Here is a 25,926-nt window from a genome sequence, read left to right on the forward strand (position 1 = left end):
GGGGTCCCCGCGTCTCAATGCGTAGAAGTCCCGGTACGGGGGAGCTGAGAAGCCGGTGGGGGGGGCCCCCGCCGAAATCAGAGCCTCCCCCTCCCCCCCGCACCGGGCGTGAGGGAGGGCGCGGGCGGTACCGGGCCGGGAGTGGGCGTGGCCTGTCAGGGAGTGGGCGTGGCCTATCCGTGAATGGGCGTGGCCTGTCGGGAGTGGGCGTGGCCTCCACCGGTCCCCGCCTCCCCGGCGGTCCCGCCCTGCTTTGGAACGCTCGCGCCTCCAACGGCTCTCCCCGCGCCCGCCCACCCGACGCTTGACGTCATCGCGCCGCCGCGCTGCGTGCGCACGCCGCGTCCCCCGCGCGGGCGCAGAGCCGCCATGGAGGCCTCGGCGGGCGGCGGCGGCGCCGGGCCCGGGCGCCGCTGGTACTTCAGCCGCGAGCAGCTGGAGCGGAGTCCGTCCCGCCGCGCCGGCCTCGACCCCGACAAGGAGCTCTCGTACCGGCAGCAGGCGGCCAACTTGCTGCAGGACATGGGGCAGCGCCTCAACGTGTATCCGGCCGCGCTAGGCCGCGCTAGGCCGCGGGTGGGAGTGGGGCGGGGCGCGGAGAGCGGGGAGGGGGGAGAGCCGCGAGCGGGTGCGGGGAGAGCCGGGAGCCGGTATGGGGAGTGTCGGGAGCGAGTGCGGGGAGAGCCGAGTGTGTTGGGGATCGAGGAGAGCCCGGCCCCGGAACGGGGAGATCAGTGCTGGGGTGTCGGGAAGGCCCGACCCGGCTCTCGGAGCGGGGGAAAGCCGAGCCTGTTTTTGGTTCTGGAAATGCCATTTCGGGCGCAGGGAAAGCTGTGCCGGCGTGTTGGAAAGGTTTGGGAAGGCCTGACCGGCGCGGGAGCGGGGAGAGCTGTGCCGGGGTGCGTGGAAGGGAGCGGAAGGCCCGGTTCGGCTGCGCCGAGCCGGTTTTGGGATCGAGGAGATTTCGGGAGTGGGGAAGGCAGTGCCGGGATGCGGGGAAGGGAAGACACGGGTAGAACGGGAGCAGGGAGAGCCGAGCCCGTTTCGAGATCGCGGAAATCCCGTTTCAGGAGCAGGGAAAGCTGTGCTGGGGTGTCGGGAAGGCCCGGCCTAGGAGTGGGGAGAGCCGAGCCCGTTTTGGGATTGAGGAAATGCCGTTTCAGGAGTGGGAAAAGCTGTACTGAGGCGTTGCGAAGGCGTGGTAAGGCTCGGCCCACGAGTCCCCGCGAAAGCCGAGCCTGTTTTGGGACCAAGGAGATCCCAGAAAGGGTTTTGGGAGCAGCGAGAGCCGAGCCTGTTTGGGATGGAGGAGACCCCATTTTCGGAGCAGGGAGAGCTCTCCTGGGGTGTCGGGAAGGCTCGGCTTGGGAATGGGGAGCGCCGAGCCCATTTTGGGATCGAGGAGAGCTTGTTTCGGGAGTGGGGAGAGCTGTGCCGGGATGCAGGGAAGACCTGCCCTGGGAATGAGGAGAGCCCGTCCCCTCCTGGTGCTGTTGGCCTGTGGGATCTGTTCCAGCGGCTCCCCTGAGCCTGCCCGGGGGTCTCTGCTTTGGCTGCGCTGTTCCTTAACCCCTTCCCAGCTCCCAGCTCACCATCAACACGGCCATCGTGTACATGCACCGCTTCTACATGGTGCAGTCCTTCACCCAGTTCCACAGGAACGTAAGTGCTGGGATCTGGGGAGGGTGGGCGGCGCTGGGAACCCCAAATCCACTCCTGTCGCTGCCTGGGCGGGGGGCCCACCTTGGGAAGGGGTTTGGGAAGGGAGAGGGACCCTCTTCTCTCTCCTGGTGGTGGCTGGACTTGAACAGCCTTCGTTCCCTGAAGGAATATTGAGAATCCACCTGATTTATTTGCTTTAATCGTGAATTTAGTGACTTTTTAAGCAAACAGAGTGTTTTCCTCCACAGTCGGTGGTGCCAGCAGCACTTTTCCTGGCAGCCAAGGTGGAGGAGCAGCCCCGGAAGCTGGAGCATGTAATCAAGGTGGCACATGCCTGTCTGCACCCCCAGGAGCCTCTGCTTGACACCAAGAGTGAGGTAAGTGTGGGGATGGAGCCTTGGGATGTGCTGTGAGCGCTGGAGGCCCGAGGAGTGGGAATGGCATCCGGAATTGCGCGGCTCCGGCGGCTCCTCGACCCTCCCGAGGTGCTCAGGGGCAGCTTCTCAATCCAACCACTCCTGCTACGGAGAGATTTGGGCTTCCCCGCTCTGTGCAAACCCTTTTCTCTTCTGCTGCACACCTAGATCCAGGTGTGCTGTGTGCCACTGTCCCTGGAATGCTGCCGAGGAGGGTGTGGACGCAGGTGTGGAGCAGAGGAGCTCCACTGTGGGAGAAGTTTGTCCCCACACCTTTCTCAGTGGGTTAAAAACGTTGCTGATCCCTCATCTGTCCAGACAGCCCCTTTTACCTGGAGCTAAGCAGCCAGTCCTGCTGGAAGGGGCAGCTTTTTCCAGGGAAACTTGCAGAAAATTTAAAAAAAAAAAAAAAAAAAGACAGGAAAAGCAGCTGATTCCTGCACTGCTCGTGTGCCACCCCAGGAGAGTGGGGGACCAGCACCCAGGGCCCACCCAACACTCTGCTCCCTCTTTCTTAGAATCCCCAGATGGTTTGGGTTGGAAGGACCTTAAATCCCATCCCATTCCACCCACCTGCCAAGGGCAGGGACGTTTTCCACTAGCCCAGGTTGCTCCGAGCTCCATCCAGCCTGGCCTTGAATACTTCCAGGGAATCTGTGCCAGTCCCCCTGTGCAGGGAGATTCCCGTTTTTGCCCCGGAGAGAAGGGTGTTAGGAATGTGCAGGCTTGATCCGAGTGCCTCTCCGTGAGTAACCTGCCTGTCCTCTCAACCCCAGGCTTACCTGCAACAAGCCCAAGACCTGGTCATTCTAGAGAGCATAATCCTACAGACCCTGGGTAAGTTCCTCGAAGCGGCCGGACTGCCACACGAATCCCAGAGCCAGGAGAATTCCACAGGCTGGAGAGCCTCGCCCCTTCCACAGAGTCCACACAACAAACCCCGTTTTTCAGCCCGACTCCTGTTTTAACATCAATTTTTCAGGTGTAACTTGTGCCAGGCTCAGTGCTGAGAGATTTAAGTGTGGTTTATCTCTTTTTTTTTTTTTTTTCTTCCCTGAAAAATCCAGGATTTGTGCTGCCTGGACATCGGTCCCTGTCCTGGGTTGTGCTTTCCAGCTCAATCATAGAATCATGGAATGGTTTGGGTTTGAAGGGACCTTAAAGACCATCCAATTCCAGGCCATAATGCTCCAGTTCTGTTGCAGGAAGCAGTTTGTACTGAGAGATGTCTTAAAAAATAGGTTGAAAGTGAATATTTTGGTCAAATAATTAAAAGGGGGGAAAATCCCCAGAACTCAACAAACCAGGAGCAGTTTCTGGGTGTTTTTGGAAGTAGTCTCCACGTAGGGCTGTGGCTGGTGGAGCTGGTGCCTTGTTTCTTTATCAAATGTACTGTTAAAAGTTGTTTTCACTAACAAATCTTCTGTTTCAGAGGCAGTTTGTAGGTAGATTTTCCCTCCAAAAGAGCAGGATTTGTTATTCCTGACTGGATTCAGAGCAAACACCCCATGTCCCTCCTTCAGTAGGGGCAGAGGTGTCGTGGGCCACAAGCCTGTGGCTAAACCAAGCCCAGTTCTGCAACCTCTCAGTTCTCCAGTGGCCTTTTTGAACATCCCAGTTCTCCCAGAACATTCTGCAGATCTGCTGCACACATGGACCAACTGGAATTCTTTCTTCCCTTTCAAACATAATTCCCAAACTGAGGAGGAAACAGGAGCGAGGATTAAACTCAGATGCCCTCAGTGCTTTAGGCCCGTTCAAAGGGAAAACAATCTGCTTCCTCTCAGCTTTTTGGGTGAGAGAAATTCCATGGAGCAGATGCCATTGTCTTCGCCTTCCTCCCAGCTGCTTCAAGGGGCTTTGTCCTGCTATTTTTAAAATCCTTAATAGTTGTTTTGTTTCCAGTGAGGCCTTTCAGAAGTTGGGAGGTCTGGGAGCACCAGAGACCTTCTGGGTTTGTAGCTGGAGAACTTGAGGCTTCTGGATGCAGGAAAATGGGCTCCTCTATTCCTGCCCGGCTCCAAGCAGGGCTGTAGGAGGGAAGGGGTGCAGGAAATGTGGATCCAGGGCTGTGCTGCTGGTTCTGATGGTCCTTTCTCTGTGTCCTTCCAGGGTTTGAGATCACTATTGACCATCCCCACACCCACGTGGTGAAGTGCACCCAGCTTGTCCGAGGTGAGAGGGAATTGGGAGGAAAGGGCTGGGGAAATACGGGGGAATGTCCAGCTGGAATTGCTCCAGAGCTTCCCAGAGTCCTGGAATGGTTTGGGTTGGGAGGGCAAGGACAACTTCACTTGCCCAGGTTGTTCCAACCTGGCCTTGGATGCTGCTAGGGATGGGGCAGGCACAGCTTCCCTGGGCAATCAGCGCCTCCCCACCCTCACAGGGAGGAATTTCTTCCCACTGTCCCATCTAAATCTCGCCTTTTTCCTGGGGGAAAAACCATTCCTGCTTATCCTGCCACTCCAGGTCCCATCTGGAGTCCCACTTCTGCTCTCTTGGAACCTGAAAGGCCACAACAGGGTCACCCCAGAGCCTTCTCCAGGCTGAACAATCCCAAATCTCCTAGGTTATTCTCCCAGGAGAGCTGTTCCATCCCTCTCATTCTCAAAACAGAGGCAGTTTTAGATGATTCTGGCTCTGCTGAACCACACAAAACTCTCAGTGAGCAGTAGTTCCCAAAATCCTCGTGGCTGTGGCCTGCAGCTGCTCAATCCGTGGGTGGCCTGTGGTTCTTGCACTAAAATATGATAATATGAAAATATTGATAATATGAAAATATGCAGATAACACCTTGATTTTTCCTTTTTCTTTTTTTTTTCTTGCAGCCAGCAAGGACTTGGCACAAACTTCCTATTTCATGGCTACAAACAGGTTATTATTTTATAATTTTATAATTGATAATTTATCTGCTGCCTGTGACCCCAGAGGCATCGTTCAGTCACGGAGCAGCTGGGGATCCCGCAGGAAGAGCCTTAAGAAAGGGTTCCAGCCCTTTTTCCTGCCAGCTGCTGGGTAAAATGAGCTGGAAAATAAGGCAGATGGAATCCTCAGGAGCTTTACTGCTTATTTGATAGGAATTTAGTTGTGAAAGTTTAAAAAAAATGCCAAAAACCCCAAAACTAACCAAAAAGATGGAGGGGAAATGGATACATACATTTTTCCTTGCTTACTCCTTGGGTGTTGGAGTGTTTTCACTCAACAAGGTGCTGTGGAAATTGTCCCTGAATATGGTTTGTACCCCAAAAAAGGCTGATTTAGGGCATAAATGAAGAAAAATCAACCCCAAGTTTTTTGTATGGGTTGTTTTGCCCCTAAGTTTTCCCTGGAAAGAAAAATCATCTCCAGATTCTTCCCCTGATTTGTTTTGTCCCTAAATTTTCACTGCCAGCCTGATGCCAGCACTTTTGTTGGGATTATTTTTAAATTCAATTTCCTGGATTTTCAGCTTCAGACAAATCACGGAGTTAATGTTTGGAACAGACAAAAAAAAAAATCGTGGACATGGAAAACATTGAGGTTTTGGGAAATTAGGGAGGGAAAAGTGGTTTGGGTGCCAGCACAGGTGAAGCTGCAGGGCCGGAGATGCCTCCAAGCCATGGCTGGGAATGTCTGTGGGCACGTGGTTTCCCTTTTCCACCTGGGAGGTGTTGCCTGCTCACCTGCACTGTTTGTTGAAGGTGTTTCGGGCTCCAAAGGGCACCCTGTGGATTTCCGGCCTCGGGAATGTGGTGTTGGTGATGTTTGGGTAAACACAGCCCTGAAACCTGTTTTATCCCTGCAGCAAGAATTTCAAAGCCACGGGATTAGGAGTTAAGGCTGTAATTGAGGGAAATCCAGGCAGAAAGTGTGAAGAAGAGCCTCAGTTTTGTCTGAGAGAGCCAGTTCTGGGATGAACTGCATTTATCCTTGTGCTCCCTTTGGTTTCGTTCTGGGGCAGAGTTGAGGCTCTTTGTTATCCTTGAGTTCGCTCTGCCGAGGCTCTGAATTCCCTGGGTTTGACTTCCCCTGGATAAACCCAGTGTCCACGAAACTTCAGGATTTTTGGATGTAGATGCCAAACTTCTGCCTCTCCACTTCTCACCGATGGAAAAATGTTGAATAGGGTGGTGGGGAGATGGTGCCACGTGAGGGCTCGGTGGCATAATTCCCAAAGGGCCTGTTCAGGAGTGGGCAAATCCCACACTCAAGACTTGCTTCTGTGTTTCCTAAAGCTCTGATGTTCCTGCAGGATCCTCGTAGTCCCTCAGTTCTCCCGATCCTGGTGCTCCCCACACCCCCCAGCACTGATGGCTGAGCTGCCACGTGGAAAATCAATTTATTAATGAAAATATGTGATAGGTCACCTGGCTCAGGTTTTCCTGAGTCACTCCAGCATAGAGTGTATTCCTAAAAATCCTTTGGGAAAGATCAGACCCTTCCTAAAGCTGAAAAGGACAGGTTTGCTCCTTGAATGCCATCCAGGAGTTGTGCTTGGAAGTTCCTCCCCAGAGCAGAGGTGGGGCTGGCAGGTGACCCCAGCACTGACTTCCGTCCTTGGAGATCCCAAATTTCCTGTAGCAAAACAGGGATGAACAAGGCAACCAGTGGAGGAGATCCCAAGCTTCCTGTAGCAAACCAGGAATGAACAGAGATGGAGGAAATCCCAGCTTTCCTGTAGCAAAACAGGGGTGAGCAAAAAACCGGACAAATTTCTCTGCTCCCCAGTGACTTTCCTGCTTGGAGGGGAATCCCAAATTTCCCACATCAAAACAGGGATAAACAGGGCTATCAGTGGAGGTAGATCCCAAATTTCCTGTAGCAAACCAGGGCTGAGCTTCTCCTCAGAGCAGAGGCTGGCAGGTGACCTCAGCACTGATATTCTTCCTTTGGAGGAGATCCCGAATTTCCTGTAGCAAACCAGGGATGAGTTTCTCTTCAGAGCACAGGTGGGGCTGGCAGGTCCCCAGTGGCTTTCCTCTTCAGAGAAGCTCCCAAATTACCTGTATAAAAACTGAACAAAAACTGATGGAGGAGAACCCAAATTCCCTGTAGCAAACCAGGCCCGAACAAGCGAAGCGGTCCCGAAGCCCCGCTGTGCTGGAGCGGGATGGAGCTGGCTGTGCCCCAGGGTCTTTCTGGGGAGGTCCAGAGGGCCACCCCCACGTTCCCCCCCATGTCCCGCGTGGATCTGCAGCTCAGGCGTGGGAGTTGATGGCTTTTTGTTTTCTCTCCCGGTGACGTCAGCCTGCACCTGACCACCTTCAGCCTGCAGTACACCCCGCCCGTTGTGGCCTGCGTCTGTATCCACCTGGCCTGTAAGTGGTCCAACTGGGAGATCCCAGTCTCCACGGACGGGAAGCACTGGTGGGAATACGTTGATGGCACTGTAACTCTGGAGCTCTTAGATGGTAAGTTTGGGAGCGAGGTTTTTCCCCTGCAAAAGGCTCTTAAATTATTTTGGCATCGCTGGTCCTGGGTCTGATGTTCCAACACCACTTCACGGGCTCCAGGAGTTCAGGGCTTGCTGAGGTTTTCCAGGGCAGCAGCAGCTTCTGTAGCAGCACAGAGAAATGAGTTTGAATGGGTCAGTGATTCCAGTTGTCAGAATTCCCCTCCTGGAGCAGCTCCATCCCACCAGTAGCTCCATCCATCAGATGAGGGGGTTGTCTTCATGGACTGGGGCTGCTCTGACTCTCCCGCTTGGGTTTGTGTCTCCTCTGCAGAACTGACCCATGAATTCCTGCAAATCCTCGAGAAAACTCCCAGCCGACTGAAACGGATCCGGAATTGGCGGGTAAGAAACTCGGACACGGGCTGTGATTCCTTTGGGAATCCCAATGCAGGACAGCAGGGGAGGGAGGTGTGTGTGGAATTGGGATACTGTATGGTGCTTGTGGTGCTCAAGTTCATCTGTTGTGAATTAACTTGCGCAGAACTTTGGTTTTCCAGCTGCGTTAGCAGCCCTGCTTCTTCCAGGGGTTGGGAATTTTCGCACAAGGAGGGATGGGAGCAAAGTGGATCTGTCTGTAAAGAAGACCTTGCCCTGTCCTGGTGAGCTGCTTGATTTAAACCAGCTCCAGCGACACCCCAAGTAAACACCCGGTGATCTGTTTCATTCCAGGCCTCTCAAGCAGCCAGGAAATCCAAGACTGACGACCACGGCGAGGACGAGAGCCTGTCAGAGCAGACAATCCTCAACATGATCTCCAGGAACAACAGCTCGGACATGAACATCGCTGGGCTCATGAGCATGTCCACGTCCTCCACTGCCGGCGCAGGGCCGGCGCTCCCGGCCGCGGCCGATTCCCCCGGCGAGCCGAGCGCTGCCGACCCGTCCCAGGCGGATCATTGGCATCCCCCGGCCAAGCTGGACATCCACAGGACTAGCGAGAGCTCGTCGGCCGCCGAGCACCCGCAGCAGGACGGCGCTGCCTACCCGAAGCAGAGTACCAAGAACGCCCCATCGGCCAAGGTGTCCCTCAAGGAGTACCGGGCCAAGCACGCCGAGGAACTGGCGGCACAGAAGCGGCAGCTGGAAAACATGGAAGCAAACGTGCGCTCCCAGTACGCCTACGCCGCACAGAACCTCCTGGTCCAGCAGCAGCGGGAGAGAGAAGGGCAGCAGGACAGCAACCCCTCCCCAATCATCCTGAAAATCCCCATCGCGGGGCCGGAGAACCCCGAGCGCCTGCCCGGCGCCGACAAGGGTGACAAAGCTCTCAAGATGAGGATCCCGGCGGTGGGTGGAGGCGGGGAGAGGCCGATCCCCTCCAAGCAGGAGGAGATCAAGATGCGGATTAAGGTGCCGGGTCCCGGAGACAGACACAGCTCCGCGGATGAGAGTGGAGGGAAGAGCCGGGAGTACAAAGAGAAGCACAAGGGCCACTCATCCAACCACCACCACCACCACCACAACCACCACTCGCACAAACACTTGCACGCCCAGCTCGGCGCCGGCCCCAGCACCGCAGCCAAGCGCCCGGGGGACTTCAAACACAGCGCCCAACCCGGTGCCACCGCCACCACCACCCCCCACAAGGGCTACGGGCCTCTCGCCCCCACCCGCAAAAGACCCCTGCCCGAGGAGCCCCTGGCCATGTCCCACGAGCACCAGCCCAAGGTGGGCAAAGTCTCCAAAGGCCCCGGAGTGCCGTTCCCATACGCCCACCTTCCCGGGGCCGCCCATCTCCCTGGGCACAGCTCAGATTTATCCCAGCCCAGCAAAGCTCGGGGCACCCACAAATCGGACAAGGGGCCTTCGGGGGCCAACGGGCACAACGCCAGCCAGGCCAGTGACTATCAGGACACGGTGAACATGCTGCACTCGCTGCTGAGCGCGCAGGGCATGCAGCCCACCCAGCCCCCCGCCTTTGAATTCCACTCGTACGAGCTCCTGAACCCCCGGGCTTCCAGCGGCTCCAGAGCTGCCGCCAACACGGACAAGCCCCGACCGCCCCCCCTGCCCTCGGAACCGCCCCCCCCGCTGCCTCCCCTCCCCAAATAACCCCCTTTTTACTACTGAGTCCAGAGCCCGAGCCCAAACCTGCAGGGCTTTTCTAAGGGCTTTTTGATCTCCACTGCCTCACGAAGAACTTATTTTATTATAATATAACTTTTATTATTGATATTTAGTTGTTAAAGCTGTGAAAGGATAAGGAACCCTTTCTCTATTCCTCCCTTTCCCCCATAGGCTCCCAGTTAGTGTTGGGCTTTGACCCCTCTCTGGGGAACATGGGGGATATTTAAAATATGTCACAGAAAATTTAAGATGTTTTACAAATAATTTAAGCATTAACTTATATCTTAGTGGTTTGGTTCCTTTTAATTCCGAGGGGCTGTGGCAGAGCCCAGGAGGGCTTTTGGGGAGGTTCCGCTCGAGGTGTTGGTGTTCAGGAGTTTTTGGGGGATGGAGGGATGTGGGGGGCTGAGGGAATCCCAGGTGATGGGAGCTGTTCTCCCTCCTATGGGTCCTGTTCCCTTGCCCCTGGATCTGTTCTGGTTTGGGATCCGATATCCATCCCTTGCTCCCTTCCTGCAGATTCTGGGATTTCCACTGGAAACCCTGGGGGGACCAGGGAACTCGGGGGGTACATTGCCAGTGGGATGTGGGATGAGAAAGTGCCAGGCTGGTCCTGCAGTCACTGTGCCTGGGGCAGCTCTTCCAGGGAATCCCATTGGCACATGGCTGTTGCCAGCTGAGCTGGAAGCAGCTTCTACTGGAACTTCGGCCCAGGACCAGGGGACCTGCCGGGGTTTGGGTTGAATATTTGGGAAAGTCCTATTTCCTTTCTTCTTAGACTTGACTTCTCTGACCTTCAATAAATGAGTGGTCTCTGGATGGTTTTGAGAAACTCTTGTTCCACATCTAGCTTGTTTTTAGGAGGAATTGCTGCTGCCAAACACCCTCCAAGGATTTGGGGACCGATTTGGTCCAGTTTTGGGACCAGTTCTTAGATTTCAGGTTCTGGGCATGGCCCATCCCTTGCTTCCCCTCCGTCTTTTGGAGCCCCTCTTGGAGGCGGCTGCTCCCGGGGTGTCGAGGCTCTGCCCTTCGCGGTGGGGAGCAGTGTCGGCCCGGGAGACCGGGAGGGAACCGAGTGATGCCAGGGGAGCTCGTGACCCCCGTGCTGGTGCTCTGGGACCAAGTCGGGCCTACCGCGAGCGTCTCCTGACCCGGAGCCCGAGCTCACACCCGGTCCCGGCCTGCCCCCCCCCGATTCCCGGGCCGGGCCCCCCCCGGGCCCCCCCCGGTCCTACCCCGGGACCCCCCGCTCCCGCCGCGCCCACGTGTCGCGTTCCCGCCGCGCCGCCCCCACGTGACCATAGGTGGGCGCGGCCGCTCCCAGCGTGAGTGACTGCAGGCTCAACCAATCGTGCGCGGTACTGCCCCTGTGCCCGCCGCTGATTGGCTGGCGGGCGGGCCAGTGAGGCGGCGGGGCGGGTGCACGGCGCGGCAGCGCGGAGGCCGCGGCGGCAGAGAGGTAAGATGGCGGCGGCGCCGCCTGCTCGCAATGGGGCTCGGTGTGCCCCTCAGCGCGGCTCCCGAGTGCTTCTCCAGGGCTCCTCCGCCCTGCATCGCCCCGGAGGCGGGTTTCCTCCCGCTCTCCGCTCCGGCAGCGCTGCCTGGGCGCCCCTCAGGGGGTGCCCCTCACGCTCGCCGCCCGCGGACAAAATGGCGGCGCCGGGGCGGCAGTAGCGCGCATGCGCGGGAGCGCGGAGGCAGAGCACGTGCGCGGGCGGGGGTGCGCAGGGATGGACCGGGATGGGCACCGGGAGAGAGGCTGGGATGGACCGGGATGGGCGCCGGGAGAGAGGCTGGGATGGACCGGGATGGGCGCCGGGAGAGAGGCTAGGACAGATCAGGATGGGCACCGGGAGGGAGGCTGGGATAGACCGGCATGGGCACCGGGAGAAAGGCTGGGATAGATCAGGATGGGCACCGGGAGAGAGGCTGGAATGGACCGGGATGGGCACCGGGAGAGAGGCTGGGATAGATCAGGATGGGCACCGGGAGGGAGGCTGGGATAGACCGGCATGGGCACCGGGAGAGAGACTGGGATGGACCGGGATGGGCACCGGGAGAGAGGCTGGGATGGACCGGCATGGGCACCGGGAGAGAGGCTGGGATGGACCGGGATGGGCACCGGGAGAGAGGCTGGGATGGACCGGCATGGGCACCGGGAGAGAGGCTGGGATGGACCGGGATGGGCACCGGGAGAGAGGCTGGGATAGATCAGGATGGGCACCGGGAGAGAGGCTGGGATGGACCGGGATGGGCACCGGGAGAGAGGCTGGGATAGACCGGCATGGGCACCGGGAGAGAGACTGGGATAGATCAGGATGGGCACCGGGCTACACCGAGATAGAGGCGGGAATAGGCCGGCATGAGCACCAGAATAGACCGTGGTTGAGGCGGGATGGGCACCGGTAGCGGGGCAGGACGAGTCCCCGGGATACATCGGGATAGAGGCGGCGATGGGCACTGGGAGCATCCAGGAAATGCACTGAGGGTGCACTGGGAGAAGAGGATCCCACCCAGATTTCTGCAGGGCTAAAAGTTCCCTCGAACATTGTTGGGAATTACCTCCTTAGGAGCAGCCTCATCTTGTGCTATAGGGGTCAGACTTTTATTCAAATTAATTTCCCGCTGCTGCTTTTCATTTTATCACCGGTTTATTTATTTCTCTTTCCTTGCTCTGCATCCCTCCTGCAGCGTCGGCATGAACAGGATCCGGATCCATGTGTTGCCGACGAGCCGAGGCCGCCTGACCCCAGTGCCGCGGCCGCAGGAGCCCCTGGCCTGTGCCTTCGCCCCCCGGCCCTGCTCCCAGCCCCGCCTGGAAGGGCAGGAATTCTGCATCAAGCACATCCTCGAGGACAGGAATGCTCCCTTCAAGCAGTGCAGCTACGTGTCCACAAAGAACGGGAAGCGTTGTCCCAACGCCGCTCCCAAACCTGAGAAGAAGGATGGGTGAGTGGCTTTGCCTCCTGGTTTTCCAGTTCCAAAACCTATGGAATTAAAAGAGGCAGGGGGAGGTTTTTCTCTTCATCTTCCCTGTTGAAGGAACAGCTGGAGCTGTGTCAGGGGAAGTTTATATTGGATTTTGGGAAAAGGTTCTTCCCCCAGTTGAGCACCAGAACAGCTCCTCAGGGCAGTGGTCACATTCGCAAGCGACCCTGCCAGAACCCAAGGAGTGTTTGGATAATGCATCCAGGAACATGGTGGGATTTTGGGATGTCCTATGTAAGGCCAGGATTTGGACCTGGTGATCCTTGTGGGTCCCTTTCAGGCTATTCCATGATTTTTCTCCTTCAGCTGCTGCACTTGGGTTACCTCTGAGAAGTATCTCCCTTTTTCCGAAGTGTTTCTAAGCTGGAAAAAGACTCCATGGAGTCATTTTGGGACCGTGGGCTGTGCCCTGGCCAAGCAGAAGGTGGCTGGAGTGCTCCAGGCCCTACACTGGATCCATCTGTGCTGTCCCTCCCTCATCCCAGCACTTCCCACTGCCTGTGCCAGTGGATAGTCCCCAGTGCAGCCACTCAGGTCCCTGTGGAGCTTTGATCTGGTTGTGCTGCTGCTGTCCTGAGCTCTTTAAAATACTCCAAGTGCTGGGGATGGAAGGGGATGGAACAGTTATGGACACGGCGATAGAGCACAGATTCCTCACAGGAGCATTGCTTCCAGGGATTTACAGGGATGTGGACAGTGGTTGTCTCCACCCTGGTCCCTGTGCCATAAAATGTGGGGAAGGCAGAGTCCAGTGAGAATGTTTGGAAGCAGAAGAGCTCAAAAACTCACCCACCTCACTGGCTTTAACTGGAAGCTCTTTTCTCTGCCTGCTGCCGGTGCCAGAGGTGACCTTCCCACAGTGCTGAGTGGGCTCTCAGCATTCCCAGGCTGGACCTGCAGCCAGCTCTCTATGAGAGATTCCAGGTGCCGGGGGGTGTTCCCTGCCCTTCTGCCCTGCTCAGGTGAAACCCTGCACCCAGAGCTGCCTCCAGCCCTGTCCCCAGCACAGGAAAAACATGGAGCTGTTGGAGCGAGTCTAGAGAGGCACCAAGCTGAGTAGAGGGATGGAGCAGCTCTCCTGGAAGGAAAGGCTGAGAGAATTGGGATTGTTCTGGAGAAGAGAAGTCCAGAGGTGACCTAATTGTGACCTTCCAGTGCCTGAAGGAGCTGAAGGAAAGATGGAGAGATTGTTTGCAAGGGATGGAGTGCCAGGATGAGGGGGAATGGCTTCCCACTGCCAGAGGGCAGGGCTAGGTGGGATATTTGGAACAAATTCCTTCCTGTGAGGGTGGGGAGGCCCTGGCACAGGTGCCCAGAGCAGCTGTGACTGCCCCTGGATCCCTGGCAGTGCCCAAGGCCAGGCTGGAGGGGGCTTGGAGCAGCCTGGGATGGTGGAAGGTGTCCCTGCCCATGGCAGGGGCTGGGATGGGATGAGTTTTACATTCCCTCCCAATCCAAAGCATCCTGAGATTCTGTGAAAATGCAGGAATGTGGAAGGTTCGGGAGCTGTTCCAGGGTTGGTGGCTGCTCCTTTGGAATGGCTGTGCTCATTGAAATCCCTTCAGGGGCCTCTTAAAAAGAGGATTTTTTTTCCCCCCCATTTTCTCTCACATGAGGAAAAGACGAAGATTTTAATCCCCAGATTATTGTGGCATCCTGCATTGAAGCCAAGAGACTTCAAAGCCTCAGGAATGCATTTAGCCAAAAGCAAAGGCCCAGGATCTGTGGGAGCTGCTCCTCTGAGCGAGGTGTCCCCTCCGTGTTTGGATGCTCCCGAGATTGCCGAGCCCTGCTGTTGGAGGCAAAGCTGGGATGTGCTCTGGGGTTTGGTGATGGAGGAAGGATTCCAGCAGCAGGAGCTGGGAGGGGACTCAGATCAGCTTTTAGATTCTCCCTACCCGAACTATTCCACGCTTCCTTGCCTGGCTGAGGGCCGGGGGTCATAACGAGCTCGTGGTTTGTCCCTCAGCACCTCGTTCTGTGCGGAGCACGCCCGGCGGAACGCGCTGGCGCTCCAGGCTCAGGTGAAGAAATCCAACCCCGGGCCCGTGGGCGAGACCCTCCTGTGCCAGCTGAGCTCCTATGCCCGGGCAGAGCTGGGCTCCCAGAGCATGGACAGCAGCCGGAGCGAGGCCAGCCGCATCCTGGGTAAGGACTGAACCCAAAAGCAGTGCTGGGCTGCTCTGTGGGGGAAAGCCAAGAACATCCCTTCTTAAGTCCAGTGGGAAAAAGATCCCATGGTCTGGAAGTAAAAGCTGGGATTTTGTTAAGCCTGGTGTGTCTCACCTGCAGAGAAATCACGCTGCCAGACCCAAATCCTGCAGGTTTAGCATGGAAATGTTAGTGAGGCTGCTGGATAGTACCACCGGATTTCCGTGGTTCCTGGGAGGGCTGGAGCATCGCTCCCAGCGTGTTCTGGCAGTTCCAAGCTGGGAGGTTTCCTGTTGTTTCCTGCTCCATGTCCATCACTCACAGTTTTGGGGTGGAGAATTCCCTCTTGGCACGAGGCAGAGCCGGCTCAGCTCCATGGGGCCGAGCTCCGGGGTGTCCCTGGCCATCCGCGGATGTGGGACAGTGTCCTGTGACTCCCGGTGCTATGTCCTGCAGATGAGGACAGCTGGAGTGACTGCGAGCAGGACCCTGTCACCGTGGAGCAGACGTGGCGTGGGGACCCTGACAGTGAGGCTGACAGCATCGACAGCGACCAGGAGGATCCTCTCAAGTAGGTTGGAGAGTTAAATTTGTGTTACATTCTGGGGGGAAGGGGCTCAGCCTGGAAAAAAGGCTCAGAGGGAACCTTCTGGCTCTCCACAACTTCCTGACAAGAGGCTGCAGCCAGGTGGGGGTCAGGCTTTGCTCCCAGGAAACCAGGACAAGGGGAAACGGCCTCAGTCTGTGCCAGGTTGGACATCAGGAGCAATTTCTTCATGGAAAGAGTTGTCAGGCATTGGAACTGCCCAGGAAGGTGGTGGAGTCCCCATCCTTGGTGGTGTCCAAGGAATTGACTGGATGTGGCACTCAGGGCTCTGATGGGGGTTGGTCACAGGTTGGACTCAATCCTGGAGAGCTTCTCCAACCTCTGGGATTCCGTGGTGGCTGCTGCCTGCTACACACGTGTTGTATGTTCTGGGCTCACTGAGGTACATTCGACACACGTGTTACGTGTTCTGGCTCCAGGGGACGGTGGTTGTGTTAAAAAGGTGATGACATCAGTGGTTTTTCATGGATTTGTGCCCACGTGGTTTGTTGGCTGTCCTGGAGCTGGGGTTTTCTGGGAAACATTTGCTGCTCATCCTCTTCCACAGTGGGGTGGATCGCTCAGCAGCTTCTCTGGGTGATCCCTTCTCTTAAAGCCTGAAATTGAGTATTTCAGCTCATCACTTGCTGATGGTGTAACCCAGAATTTTCCTAATAACATCAGTATTGTTGGGGGGGGGGCGGATCAACCCTGAGGCAGCCCCACAGCCTTTGGAAGAATAATCCTCAGAGAATTGCCCCCAACCATGGCAGGTTCAGCCTTGAGAGACCCCCACACCCTTCAGGAGAACAGCCCGATGGGACCCCCCCACATCATTTGGGGTTTAGCCCTGAAAGACCTCCACACCCTTTGTGGCAACAACCCCAAGGGACCCCCACACCCTGAGCGGGATCAGCCCTGAGGGACCCCCACACCCTTTTGGAGAGCAGCCCCAAGGGACCCCCACACCCTTTGGGGGTTCATCCCTGAGGAACCCCCAGACTCTTCAGCGGAAAAATCCCATAGGATTCCCCACACCCTTCAGGGATCAATCCCCACACCCTTTGGGGGGGATCAGTCTCCAGGGACCCTCCCAGCCAGACCCTCTTGTGTGGGTTTTCCAGGCACGCCGGCGTGTACACGGCTGAGGAGGTGGCTCTGATCATGCGGGAGAAGCTGATCCGGCTCCAGTCCCTCTACATCGACCAGTTCAAGCGGCTCCAGCACCTGCTGAAGGAGAAGAAGCGCCGCTTCCTGCACAGCCGGAAGGGAGAGCACGAGGCCATCGGTGAGCCCGGGACCTCCTGCCTGAGGGCGTGCACAAAAAAATCTGCTAAAAAACGGGGGTTTGGGCCTTTCTAAAGGCAGATTTCAGAGCAGGGTAAGGGGAGGGTTCCACACTTGGAGTAGGTGTTTCGCTGAGGGGCTGGAGCACAAGGAGAAGGGTCTGGAGAACTGAGGGAGCTGGGAGGAGCTGAGCCTGATGCCTTTTTGGGACTACCTGAAAACAGAGGCTAGACAAAATTAAGAGGATAAAAGCAGTTCTATTTCTTGAAGGGCCTTCAGGTACATTAGGGCAGTCAAAGCCCCCAGGAGCTACACACAAAATGGATGTCAGGTCATGGATTTTCATACTTTTATAAGTTTCGTCCATTTGCATATCAGGGGTTAATCCTTCAATTACAGCTTCAGGTAATGAAGTCATTTACTCCCAAGTTTGCTCCCCTCCAACTCACTGTTGTTTACATTTCTCGGGGCCTGAGACAGTGAGGTGTCCTTGAGCTTCAGGCCTAGAGAGGAATTGTTTTGCCTGACCAGAATGGGAGAACAGTAGCTAACAGTCTATATGGAGTTTAGAATTATACACTGAAGAATTACAGGATATGAAAAACATAAAAGCTACAATCCTAAGGCCTGGAGAAAAGGAAGCTCAGGTGAGACCATCTCACTCTCTGTAAGTCCGTGATAGGAGGGTGCAGCCAGATGGGGATCAGGATCTGCTCCCACAGAACAATGAGACAAGAGGAAATGGCCTCAGTCTGTGCCAGGGGAGGTTTGGGTTGGACATCAAGAGGATTTCTTTAGGGAAAAGGTGGTCAGGCATTGGAACTGCCCAGGGAGGTGGTGGAGTCCCCATCCCTGGAGGTGTTCAAGGAACAACTGGACATTGCACTCAGTGCTCTGGTCTGGCTGACAAGGTAGGGATCAGTCACAGGTTGGACTCTGATCCTGGAGAGCTCTTCTGAGTCCACGATTCTGTGCTGGTCCCATGCCCAGAGATCCATATCATTAGAGTTCCAAAGCTCATGCTTTTCTTTGCTCTTCAGAGCTTGCAGCGTTGGCAGGAAATGAGCTGTAATGTTAATTCTGAGACAAAAGCGCTTATTTTGTACTGGGATTTCCTGTTTTTTCCTTTTACGAACAAAAAATATTCATCCATAAGGCCCTTGGTGTGTGGACAGGAGTTGGTTCCAGTAACACCAGTGCTGCTTCACTGGCAAATTCCTCCTTAGCATGGATGCAGCTTTCCCTCTGCCTCTGCTGACGTTCTCCCTGTGCAGAATATGCTCTTGGGAGCAGGAATTCCCAGTTCAACAGAGGCAAAACCGAGTTGTATAACTGATCCCAAGTATTGCAGAGCAAAGGACTCTTTTTTTTTTTCCAGCATCGTCCTTTAATAGCTCATCCTGGAAAACGCCATAATTCAGCTCAGGCTCAAGTAAAAATAACCAGGAGTTTGGTACATACCAATTTTGCAGAACTCTTTTTAGCAATCGAGTCAGAGAAAAGCAGATCCTGAGCGTTGCCCTGTAATTACACTGGGAATGCTGGCGGGAAGCTTCCAGAACTCACACAGGAGCGACCTGGAATTTGACAAGCTTCTGTTCTGCTGCTGAAATCACAACGGATGGGAGCGGCTGAATTATTTTTAAAGGAGGTTTTAAAAATACTCTGGGGGCCCAAGCGTTCCTGGTGCATGGTGAGAGGTCGGGATAAATTTTGGGATGGAACCTGCACCGCCTGGCACGGCTCCCAAAGCTTCCCCTTGGTCCTGTGGATGGAGCCCTTGACGGCTGATTCGGGCTCTCGATGCCAAAAAAAAAACGGGCAGGTGGGTGGAGATTCCTGACTCTTCTTTTATTTCTGCAGGGAGCAGCCTCCTGACAGGGCCCGAGGGGCTGATGGCCAAGGAGAGGGAGAATCTAAAGCGGCTCAAGTGCCTCCGGCGCTACCGGCAGCGCTACGGGGTGGAGGCTCTGCTGCACCGGCAGCTCCGGGAGCGCAGGGTCCTGGCCACCGACGGCGCGGCCCAGCAGGTCCGTGGGGACATCCTGGATGGGTGTCTCCTCTTGTGTCTTTCTGGGAGTTGATCCCAGGCCCTGGCAGATTTTCCCCTTCCTGCAAGGATAGCCCTGGCTGTCACCCTCGCGGGTTTGGAGAAGCTGCTGGGTTTGTTGAGGCTTGGGGGGGTTTGCGGGAGATTGTGGATCTGTGGTAGCTCCTGGGTCTGCAGGAGCTCTCGGGTCCGTGGGAGCTCTTGGTGTCCACACCTTGAATCCTGGGGTCAGTTTCGGGCTCCTTGCAGCAAGAAAGACACCGAGGGTCAAGTCTGGAGAAGGGAACGGAGCTGGGGAAGGGACTGGAGCACAAAGAGAAGGGGCTGGAAAACTGAGGAATTGAGGGAGCTGGGGGGGCCCAGCTTGGAGAAAAGGAGGCTCAGGGTATTTGTGGGCTTGGGGATTTTTGGGAGCTCCTGGGTCTGTAGGAGCTCATGGGTTTGTGAGAGCTCATGGGTTTGTCAAGGCTCTCAGGTTTTTGGGAGCTCTTGGGTCTATGTGAGCTCCTGGGTCTGAGTGAGTCCATTCCAGTGCCTAAAGGAGGCTTAATAAAAAGAGGGAGAGGGAGTTTTTACATAGACAGGCAGTGACAGGACAAGAGGGAATGGTTTTAAGCTAAGATACGAGAGGTTTAGGTGGGATATTGGGAACAAATTCCTCCCTGCAAGGTTGGGGAGGCACTGGCACAGGTTGCCCAGAGAAGCTGTGGCTGTCCCCTCGCTGAAAGTGTCCAAGGCCAGGTTGGATGTGGCTTAGAGCACCGTGGGATAGTGGAAGGTGTCCCTGCCCTTGGGAACAGGAGCTTAAGGAGCTTTAAGGTCAACCCAACCCATTCCATGATTTCAGGCACACACCACCCGCTCCAGCCAGCGCTGCTTGGCCTTTGTTGATGACGTCCGATGCTCCAACCAGTCCCTCCCCATGACCCGGCACTGCCTCACACGTATCCTTTGATCCTGACACTGTTCCCAGCTGTCTGCCAGCAGTTTGCCCTGTGGCTGTGCCTCCTTTGTCCCTCTCTGGCCCTGAATCAAGGCCGTCGGTTTGCTGTAGCCGTTGGTTTCAAGCAGGAGCCCAGAGGAAACGTCTCCCTGTCTGTTGGTGCTCCCATCCCGTGGAACAGCCAATTCGTGAGGGAGCAACAAAGGGCTGGGCTGGTCCCAGGGGTGGTCCTGCCGTGGCCTCTTGGGTCCAGAGCATCCAAACAGGGTGGGCATTTCACGTGGAAGCAGAGATCCCGAGCTGTGAGGGATGTGCATGAATCCCCTTCAGGGATGGAGACTCCACCACCTCCCTGAGCAGCCCTTCCAATGTCTGACCACCCTTTCCATGAAGAAATTCCTCCTGATGAATTCAGAAATTCCTGAACATCCCATGGCAAAGCCTGAGGCTGTTTCCTCTTGTCCTGTCCCTTGTTCCCTGGGAGCAGAGCCTGCCCCCCACCTGAGGACACACACACCAGAGCGTGGCCTTGGGGATTTTTGGGAGGGTCTGAAAGGGTAGTTCCGAGCCTTTTTGGAGCTGCTGTGGCCCGCCTCAGTCTCTGTGACCCCTGGAAAAGTTCTCTTGTGTGTGTGAACAGCCTTGAGCTGTTCTACTTCCCAAATCAGCCTCAGCTATTGGAGAGCCAGCACTGCAAGTCCCACTGGGATCCCTCAGCTCAGGGATCAGCCCCCAGCATGGGATCAAGGATCCCCCAGCTCAGGGATGACCCCCAGTATGGGATCCCTGACTCCAGCATTGCCCTGGGTGCATCAGCTCTATCCGCTCTTGTGGGAGTGGGTGGATGTGTCCAGATTTGGATCAGGTTGGAGCTGCAGGAGTGAGCAGTGGGGTGAGTCAGGACAAGTTCTGGCGCTGGGTCCCAGGACTGGGTGAGGAGGAGCTTCTGGATCTGTGGAAGATCTTGGGCTTGTGGGGGAGGTGCTGGATTTGTGGGAGCTCTTGGGTTTATCAGAGTTCCTGGGTCTGTGGGAACTCCTGGGTTTGTGGAACTTCTGGATTTGTGGGAGCTCCTGGGTCTGGAGGAGCTCGTGAGTTTTTGGGAGCTTTTAGATCTGGAGGAGCTTTCAGATTTTTTGGAGATTCTGGATTTTTGAGAGCCCCTGGGTTCACATTGTCCCTGGAGTTGTCAGACTCCCCCAGCCCTGTGCAGGGAGCAGGAGCTGGAAGCTGCCTTTGTTTCTCTCTAACCACCACAGACCTCAAAATAAAGAGGAGAAATCCCATAAAACAGCTGGAGAAGCTGCTGTTGGCAGCTGCCACTCCCGGGAGGGAGGGGAAGAGCTGGGTCTGGCAGGAGCTCTCAGCTGACCCTCACTGACACAAACAAGCTTTTCCTCGGGCAGCTGATAACATTGATAACATCTGTGGCTTTTTGGGAGGCTCTTGGGCTCTGTTTGCTTTCAGGAGCTGGATTGTTTGTGACAGGGCACTAAAGGGATGGCGAAAGGCTGGGAGGCTCCAGATGGAGCCTGGGATTTTTGTCCTCTTGGCAGTCTGTGCTTTTGGCTACCAGTAAAGTCGGTGCCGGGAGCTGGGAGTTGCTCCAGGAGATGAAAATCTGCCTTCCCCATCCCCTGGTCCCTCACCACCTCTGCCCTTGGGTGTCCCAGGTCTGTCTCTGTTGGGCTGGGCTCCGACATTGCTGCCAGCCTGGATTATGGCTCTGCCAGGAAGTGGATTCATGAGAAATCCTTGGAGCAGGGAGGAGAGAAGGGTGAATCTCAAACCTAGACAGCTGAAGAAATTGATGTAAACATGGTGTCTTTTCCCAGTTTGTGTGAGTTTGGGAATATTTTCCCCTCTCCCACACTGTGTGTGGTGTCTGAGGAAATTGCAGCGTGAACCCCCCCCAAAGCTGGAGAGCAGTTGGGATGATCCTGGTTGGAAGGGGATGGAAGAGGAGGAAGGGGGGAAGAAGAGGAAGGGGTTGGAAGAAAAGGATGGGGATCAGAAGAGGAGGAGGAAGAGGAAGAAGGAGTTGGAAGAAGAGGCTGGAAGAAGTGAATGGGGATTGGGAAAAGAGGAAGGGATAGGAAGAAGAGAAAGATTAAAAGAGGAGGAAAAGGGTGGAAAAGGAGGAATGGGGTCAGAAGAGAGGGGTGGGAAGAGGAGGAAGGAGTTGGAAGAGGAGGATGGCATCAGAAGAGAATGGGGCTTGGAAGAAAAGGATGGGCGTGGGAAGAGAAAGAAGGGGTGGGAAGCGGAAAGGTTTGGAAGGTGATAGGATCAGAGCAGGATGGGGTTTGATCTGTAGCTTCTGTGCCTCTGGATTTCTCTGCAAGTGTGATGCAGTTGAAGCAGAGTTTGAGATTAAAGGCAGGAAATCCCATTTACACCTCTGGCAGGAACAGGTTTTCCATTGGGAAGGAAAATGCAGTGGGAAGATGGAAATACCATAACTAAACTCCTGGCTGTGGGAAAGGCATTGTGTGTGCTGGGATCTCCCTGCCTGTGGGGCTGGAGCTGATCGTTTTCCACGGATGTCTGCAAACAAAAGTTAATCCCGTGCCTTTGTGCCATCCATCTGAGGATCTGCGAGTGGTTTACAGGGATCCAGCCACATCTCCCAGCCCCCACGGTGGGGGGGGGCTGTGGCTGCTGTCCCAGTTTTCCATCATGGAAATTATGTCACCCACATCCCTGGGCAGTTGGGGTGCAGCTCTAGGCTCTGGATTGCTGATCTGGGAGAAATGGGGGGGTAGTTTAACACCATTTGTGGGGGAGTTGGGAGCGTTTCTCAGCGTTCATCCTTCTGGATGTGTTTCTGGCCATACCTCTGCTGCTTTCCTTGACTGCCTCTTCCCAGATATCTGCCAGGATACAAACCAGACACTCTTCAAGCCGTGCCAGGGCTCAGAGGAAGTTCCATGCAACAAGCCTGTGCCCGTGAGCCTCTCTGAGGAGCCCTGTTGCCCCCTGCACCTCCGCCTGCCCCCCCAGATGTACGTCCCCGAGCAGGTCCTGGCTGTCCCCCAGGAGCTGGGAGCTGCTCCCACCGATCTGTACCTGAGCGCGGCCGAGCTCCAGCCCACGGAGAGTTTGCCTCTGGAATTCAGCGATGTAAGTGGGTCCCACGGGGACGCTGCCCTCCTGAGAGCCCGCCCAGAATGCTGCATCTGGGTCTGGGATGCTCAGCGCAGGAGGAGCTGCTGGAGCGAGGCCAAAGGAGGCCACGGAGCTGCTCCAAGGGCTGGAACACCTCTGGAGCCAGGCTGGGAGAGCTGGGGGTGCTCACCTGGAGAGGAGAGGGATCCAGGGACACCTTAGAGCCCCTTCCAGTGCCTGCAGAGAGGTGGAGAGGGACTTGGGACAAGGGATGGAGTGCCAGGACAAGGGGGAATGGCTTCCCACTGCCAGAGACAGGGTTAGCTGGGCTATTGGGAAGGAATTCCTGTGAGGGTGGGCAGGCCCTGGCACAGGGTGCTCAGAGCAGCTGGGGCTGCCCCTGGATCCCTGGCAGTGCCCAAGGCCAGGTTGGACATTGGGGCTTGGAGCAGCCTGGGACAGTGGGAGGTGTCCCTGCCCATGGCAGGGGGTGGGATGGGATGAGCTTTACATTCCTTCCCGATCCAAAGCATCCTGAGATTCTGTGAAAATGCAGGAATGTGGAAGGTTTGGTGGCTGCTCCTTTGGAATGGCTGTGCTCATTGAAATCCTTTCAGGGGCCTCTTAGAAAGAGGATTTTTTTTCCCCCCCATTTTCTCTCACATGAGGAAAAGACGAAGATTTTAATCCCCAGATTATTGTGGCATCCTGCATTGAAGCCAAGAGACTTCAAAGCCTCAGGAATGCATTTAGCCAAAAGCAAAGGCCCAGGATCTGTGGGAGCTGCTCCTCTGAGCGAGGTGTCCCCTCCGTGTTTGGATGCTCCCGAGATTGCAGAGCCCTGCTGTTGGAGGCAAAGCTGGGATGTGCTCTGGGGTTTGGTGATGGAGGAAGGATTCCAGCAGCAGGAGCCGCCTCAGATCAGATCCCAGCCCCTTTCTGTGCAAACAGGAGGTGGGTTTTTTGGGTTAGGAAGGAAAAACAGGACTGTTTTCCCTCATCCTGTCCTTTGAGAGGGTTCTGAGCTCCCTCTGGAGCGCTGCGGATTTGTGGAAGCTGCTGGGGGGCATCTGTGTTGTGTCTCACGTCGTGCCAGGCTGGGGAAGCGCCACTCGTGAGTCACGGGAATCTCGCCCTTGTGTCAAACCCCCTTTGGAGCCAAAACAAATCCCAGCCTCTCCCCTCGTCAGGGAGAGGGCAGATGGAGGAGTCCTCAGAGCCTGTCCGTCCCCATCTGTGGTGTCAGGGCAAGCGGAGGAGGTGTGAGATCCTAGGAGAAGGTGGGGATGTTCCAGGTGTCCCCTGGAATGTTTGTGACAACCTGGAGAGCAGGGATTGATCTGGGGGTCCCCAGGAATGTGTGTGACATCCTGGAGAGCAGGGATTGATCCGGGGGTCCCCAGGAATGTTTGTGACATGCTGGATACAGGGGACTGCTCTGGGGGTCCCCAGAAGGGCCTGGTTAGACCCTATCGAAGCCATTCCAGGTGCTGGAGGGACATTTTGGGGACAACACATCATGCTGGGCTCCAGGTGGTGTGTCCCACATCTTGTCCTCAACAGTGTTAGCCAGGATCACGGCATTCCAGAGGGAGGAGGAGGAGGAGGAGGAGGAGGAGGGGGTTCCTGGGGTGTGTTCCTGGCTGCTGGCCAGGGGTCCCAGGGGCATGGCGCCCACTCCTCCTCCTCCCTTGCCCTTCTCCTCCATTTCCTGCTGCTTCAGAGGACTGGAGTCTCCTCAGACCCCTCCTCATGAGCCGCTGCGCTGTTTTCCCTGCCAGGACCTGGACGTGGTGGGTGATGGGATGCAGTGCCCCCCTTCCCCTCTGCTCTTTGACCCTTCTGTGACCCTCGATCCATCCCTGCGGGACATGGCCGAGGCTCCCATCGACATCCTGGCACTGGAGGAGACAGACAGGGGCAGCTCCTCCACCCCGCTCATCCCTCCGGCCGAGCTGCCCGCGCAGGTATGGCCGGGTGGGACCCATCACCCACCCCGGGATGGGTTTTTCCCAGCAGGAGACCCCGCCCTTCTTCCCACCAGGAGGGGCTCCTCTTCCACCCCGCAGCTCCAGAGCCTGGGTGTGCCCATGGTCTGGATGGCATTAGGAGTGCCGGGGTGGGGGTGGCAGCCAGAGCCTGGCCCCCGAGGTGGCTCCGTGGGTGGCTCAGTGCCACCCTTGTCCTGGGTGGGGATGGCTGGGACACTGGGGATGTCTGGCCAGGGGGGTTGCCTGCTGTTGGAACCTCTTAATCCCAGCTGGGGGTTTTTAGGGGAGTTGTTTCCCAGGCCAGGGGTTCTCCATTCTTCCTTGGAGTCTTACTTTTCACTGGAATAACTGAAACTTGCTCCTGTCCTTCTGCCTGGAGCCTGGGGCTTCTTTGGGATTTCCCCACAGAGTGTCCTCTTTGGTGATGTCACCCACCTCCCTGTCCTGCCTCCTCTGTCATGAGAGCCGAGTTTTGGGGTGGGGGGGACCCCAGCCCAGGCTCTGACTGAAGACCCCCGGTTTGCTGTAGCCGTTGGTTTCAAGCAGGAGCCCACAGGAAGCGTCTCCCGGTCTGTTGGTGCTCCCATCCCATGGAACAGCCAATTCGTGTGGGAGCGACACTGTCCCCAGCTGTGTCCCACCACAGCCAACACACACCGTCCCTGTCCTGTCCCCTGCAGGGTCACCTCCCGTACCAGCCGGGGCCCCGGCATGACCAGCAGCAGCAGCCACAGGAAACAGCCTCGTCCACCCCGGCCCGGGGAGCAGCTGCCAACGGGAGCCTGGAGCCAGGGGCCGTGAGCTGAGCCCGGCAGCTCCGGCGTCTCCACACCCGGGGGACCCCCAGTGTGGGATATGGGGGGGACTCGGGTGCTGGAGTCCTGCTCCCGTGCCAGGATGAGCTGCAGCTCCGGCTCCTCCACTGGTTCCTGGAGCCACAGGGACCCCTGAAACCCCAGCGTGGGGTCTCCAGACCCTCCCCTCCTCTCTGGGGATGGAGCAGCCGCAGAAGACCTGGAGAAGAGGGGGAGAAACCACGGAAGTTCTGGGATCCTTTGCCACGCCCTGATGTGCCCCGGGGGGGGGTGACGTGGCCCTGTAACGTTTTGAGGGGACAGAGGTTCCTTCCCACGGGGTCCCCCACAATAAAGTGACGGAGGTGGGCGCTCGGTGTCCCTGTGTCTGTGGATCAGCCGGTGGATGGGCGGGGGGATGTCCGGGGGTGCCCTGGGGGCTGTGT

General features: G+C 56.6%; 2 protein-coding genes and 2 non-coding genes across 6 annotated transcripts; all 4 read left to right on the plus strand.

Annotated features, from left to right (window-relative positions):
* Positions 1-356: 356 nt before the first annotated feature.
* On the plus strand, positions 357-9,861 carry CCNT1 (cyclin T1). The gene is made up of 9 exons (XM_032093894.1): positions 357-542; positions 1,581-1,662; positions 1,911-2,039; positions 2,855-2,915; positions 4,191-4,253; positions 4,907-4,952; positions 7,305-7,468; positions 7,784-7,854; positions 8,182-9,861. Exons 1-9 carry the CDS (start codon positions 370-372, stop codon positions 9,562-9,564), a joined length of 2,172 nt encoding a protein of 723 aa, XP_031949785.1. The 5' UTR covers positions 357-369; the 3' UTR covers positions 9,565-9,861.
* Positions 9,862-10,996: 1,135 nt separating this feature from the next.
* Positions 10,997-25,851, plus strand: KANSL2 (KAT8 regulatory NSL complex subunit 2). 3 transcript variants are annotated; one of them, XM_032093919.1, is made up of 10 exons: positions 10,997-11,041; positions 12,274-12,531; positions 14,540-14,718; positions 15,178-15,292; positions 16,432-16,595; positions 18,458-18,624; positions 19,492-19,588; positions 22,457-22,710; positions 24,477-24,662; positions 25,364-25,851. In XM_032093919.1, the coding sequence occupies exons 2-10, from the start codon at positions 12,281-12,283 to the stop codon at positions 25,490-25,492; spliced, it is 1,542 nt and encodes a 513-aa protein (XP_031949810.1). In that variant the 5' UTR covers positions 10,997-11,041; positions 12,274-12,280; the 3' UTR covers positions 25,493-25,851. The 3 variants fall into 3 exon arrangements, with proteins under 3 accessions (XP_031949810.1, XP_031949809.1, XP_031949811.1); XM_032093918.1 differs by lacking the exon at positions 10,997-11,041 and adding an exon at positions 11,717-12,178; XM_032093920.1 differs by lacking the exon at positions 10,997-11,041 and adding an exon at positions 11,718-12,178 and having other exon boundaries at positions 25,367-25,851.
* On the plus strand, positions 19,665-19,792 carry LOC116436855. The gene has a single exon (XR_004237089.1). It is a non-coding gene; the product is annotated as a small nucleolar RNA SNORA2/SNORA34 family (small nucleolar RNA).
* LOC116436856 lies at positions 25,182-25,309 on the plus strand. The gene has a single exon (XR_004237090.1). It is a non-coding gene; the product is annotated as a small nucleolar RNA SNORA2/SNORA34 family (small nucleolar RNA).
* Positions 25,852-25,926: the final 75 nt, after the last annotated feature.

Source organism: Corvus moneduloides, chromosome 30, assembly GCF_009650955.1.
Source record: "Corvus moneduloides isolate bCorMon1 chromosome 30, bCorMon1.pri, whole genome shotgun sequence".
Lineage (NCBI taxonomy): Eukaryota > Metazoa > Chordata > Aves > Passeriformes > Corvidae > Corvus > Corvus moneduloides.

Excerpts from the sequence above, each read along its gene's own strand:
- CCNT1 (XM_032093894.1), top strand. The coding sequence starts at position 370 with ATGGAGGCCTCGGCGGGCGGCGGCGGCGCCGGGCCCGGGCGCCGCTGG. Across the intron at positions 2,916-4,190 it reads CATAATCCTACAGACCCTGG|GGTTTGAGATCACTATTGAC; the intron begins GTAAGTTCCTCG and ends GTGTCCTTCCAG. Across the intron at positions 7,469-7,783 it reads AACTCTGGAGCTCTTAGATG|AACTGACCCATGAATTCCTG; the intron begins GTAAGTTTGGGA and ends TCTCCTCTGCAG.
- KANSL2 (XM_032093919.1), top strand. The coding sequence starts at position 12,281 with ATGAACAGGATCCGGATCCATGTGTTGCCGACGAGCCGAGGCCGCCTG. Across the intron at positions 12,532-14,539 it reads AAACCTGAGAAGAAGGATGG|CACCTCGTTCTGTGCGGAGC; the intron begins GTGAGTGGCTTT and ends TTTGTCCCTCAG. Across the intron at positions 22,711-24,476 it reads TGCCTCTGGAATTCAGCGAT|GACCTGGACGTGGTGGGTGA; the intron begins GTAAGTGGGTCC and ends TTTCCCTGCCAG.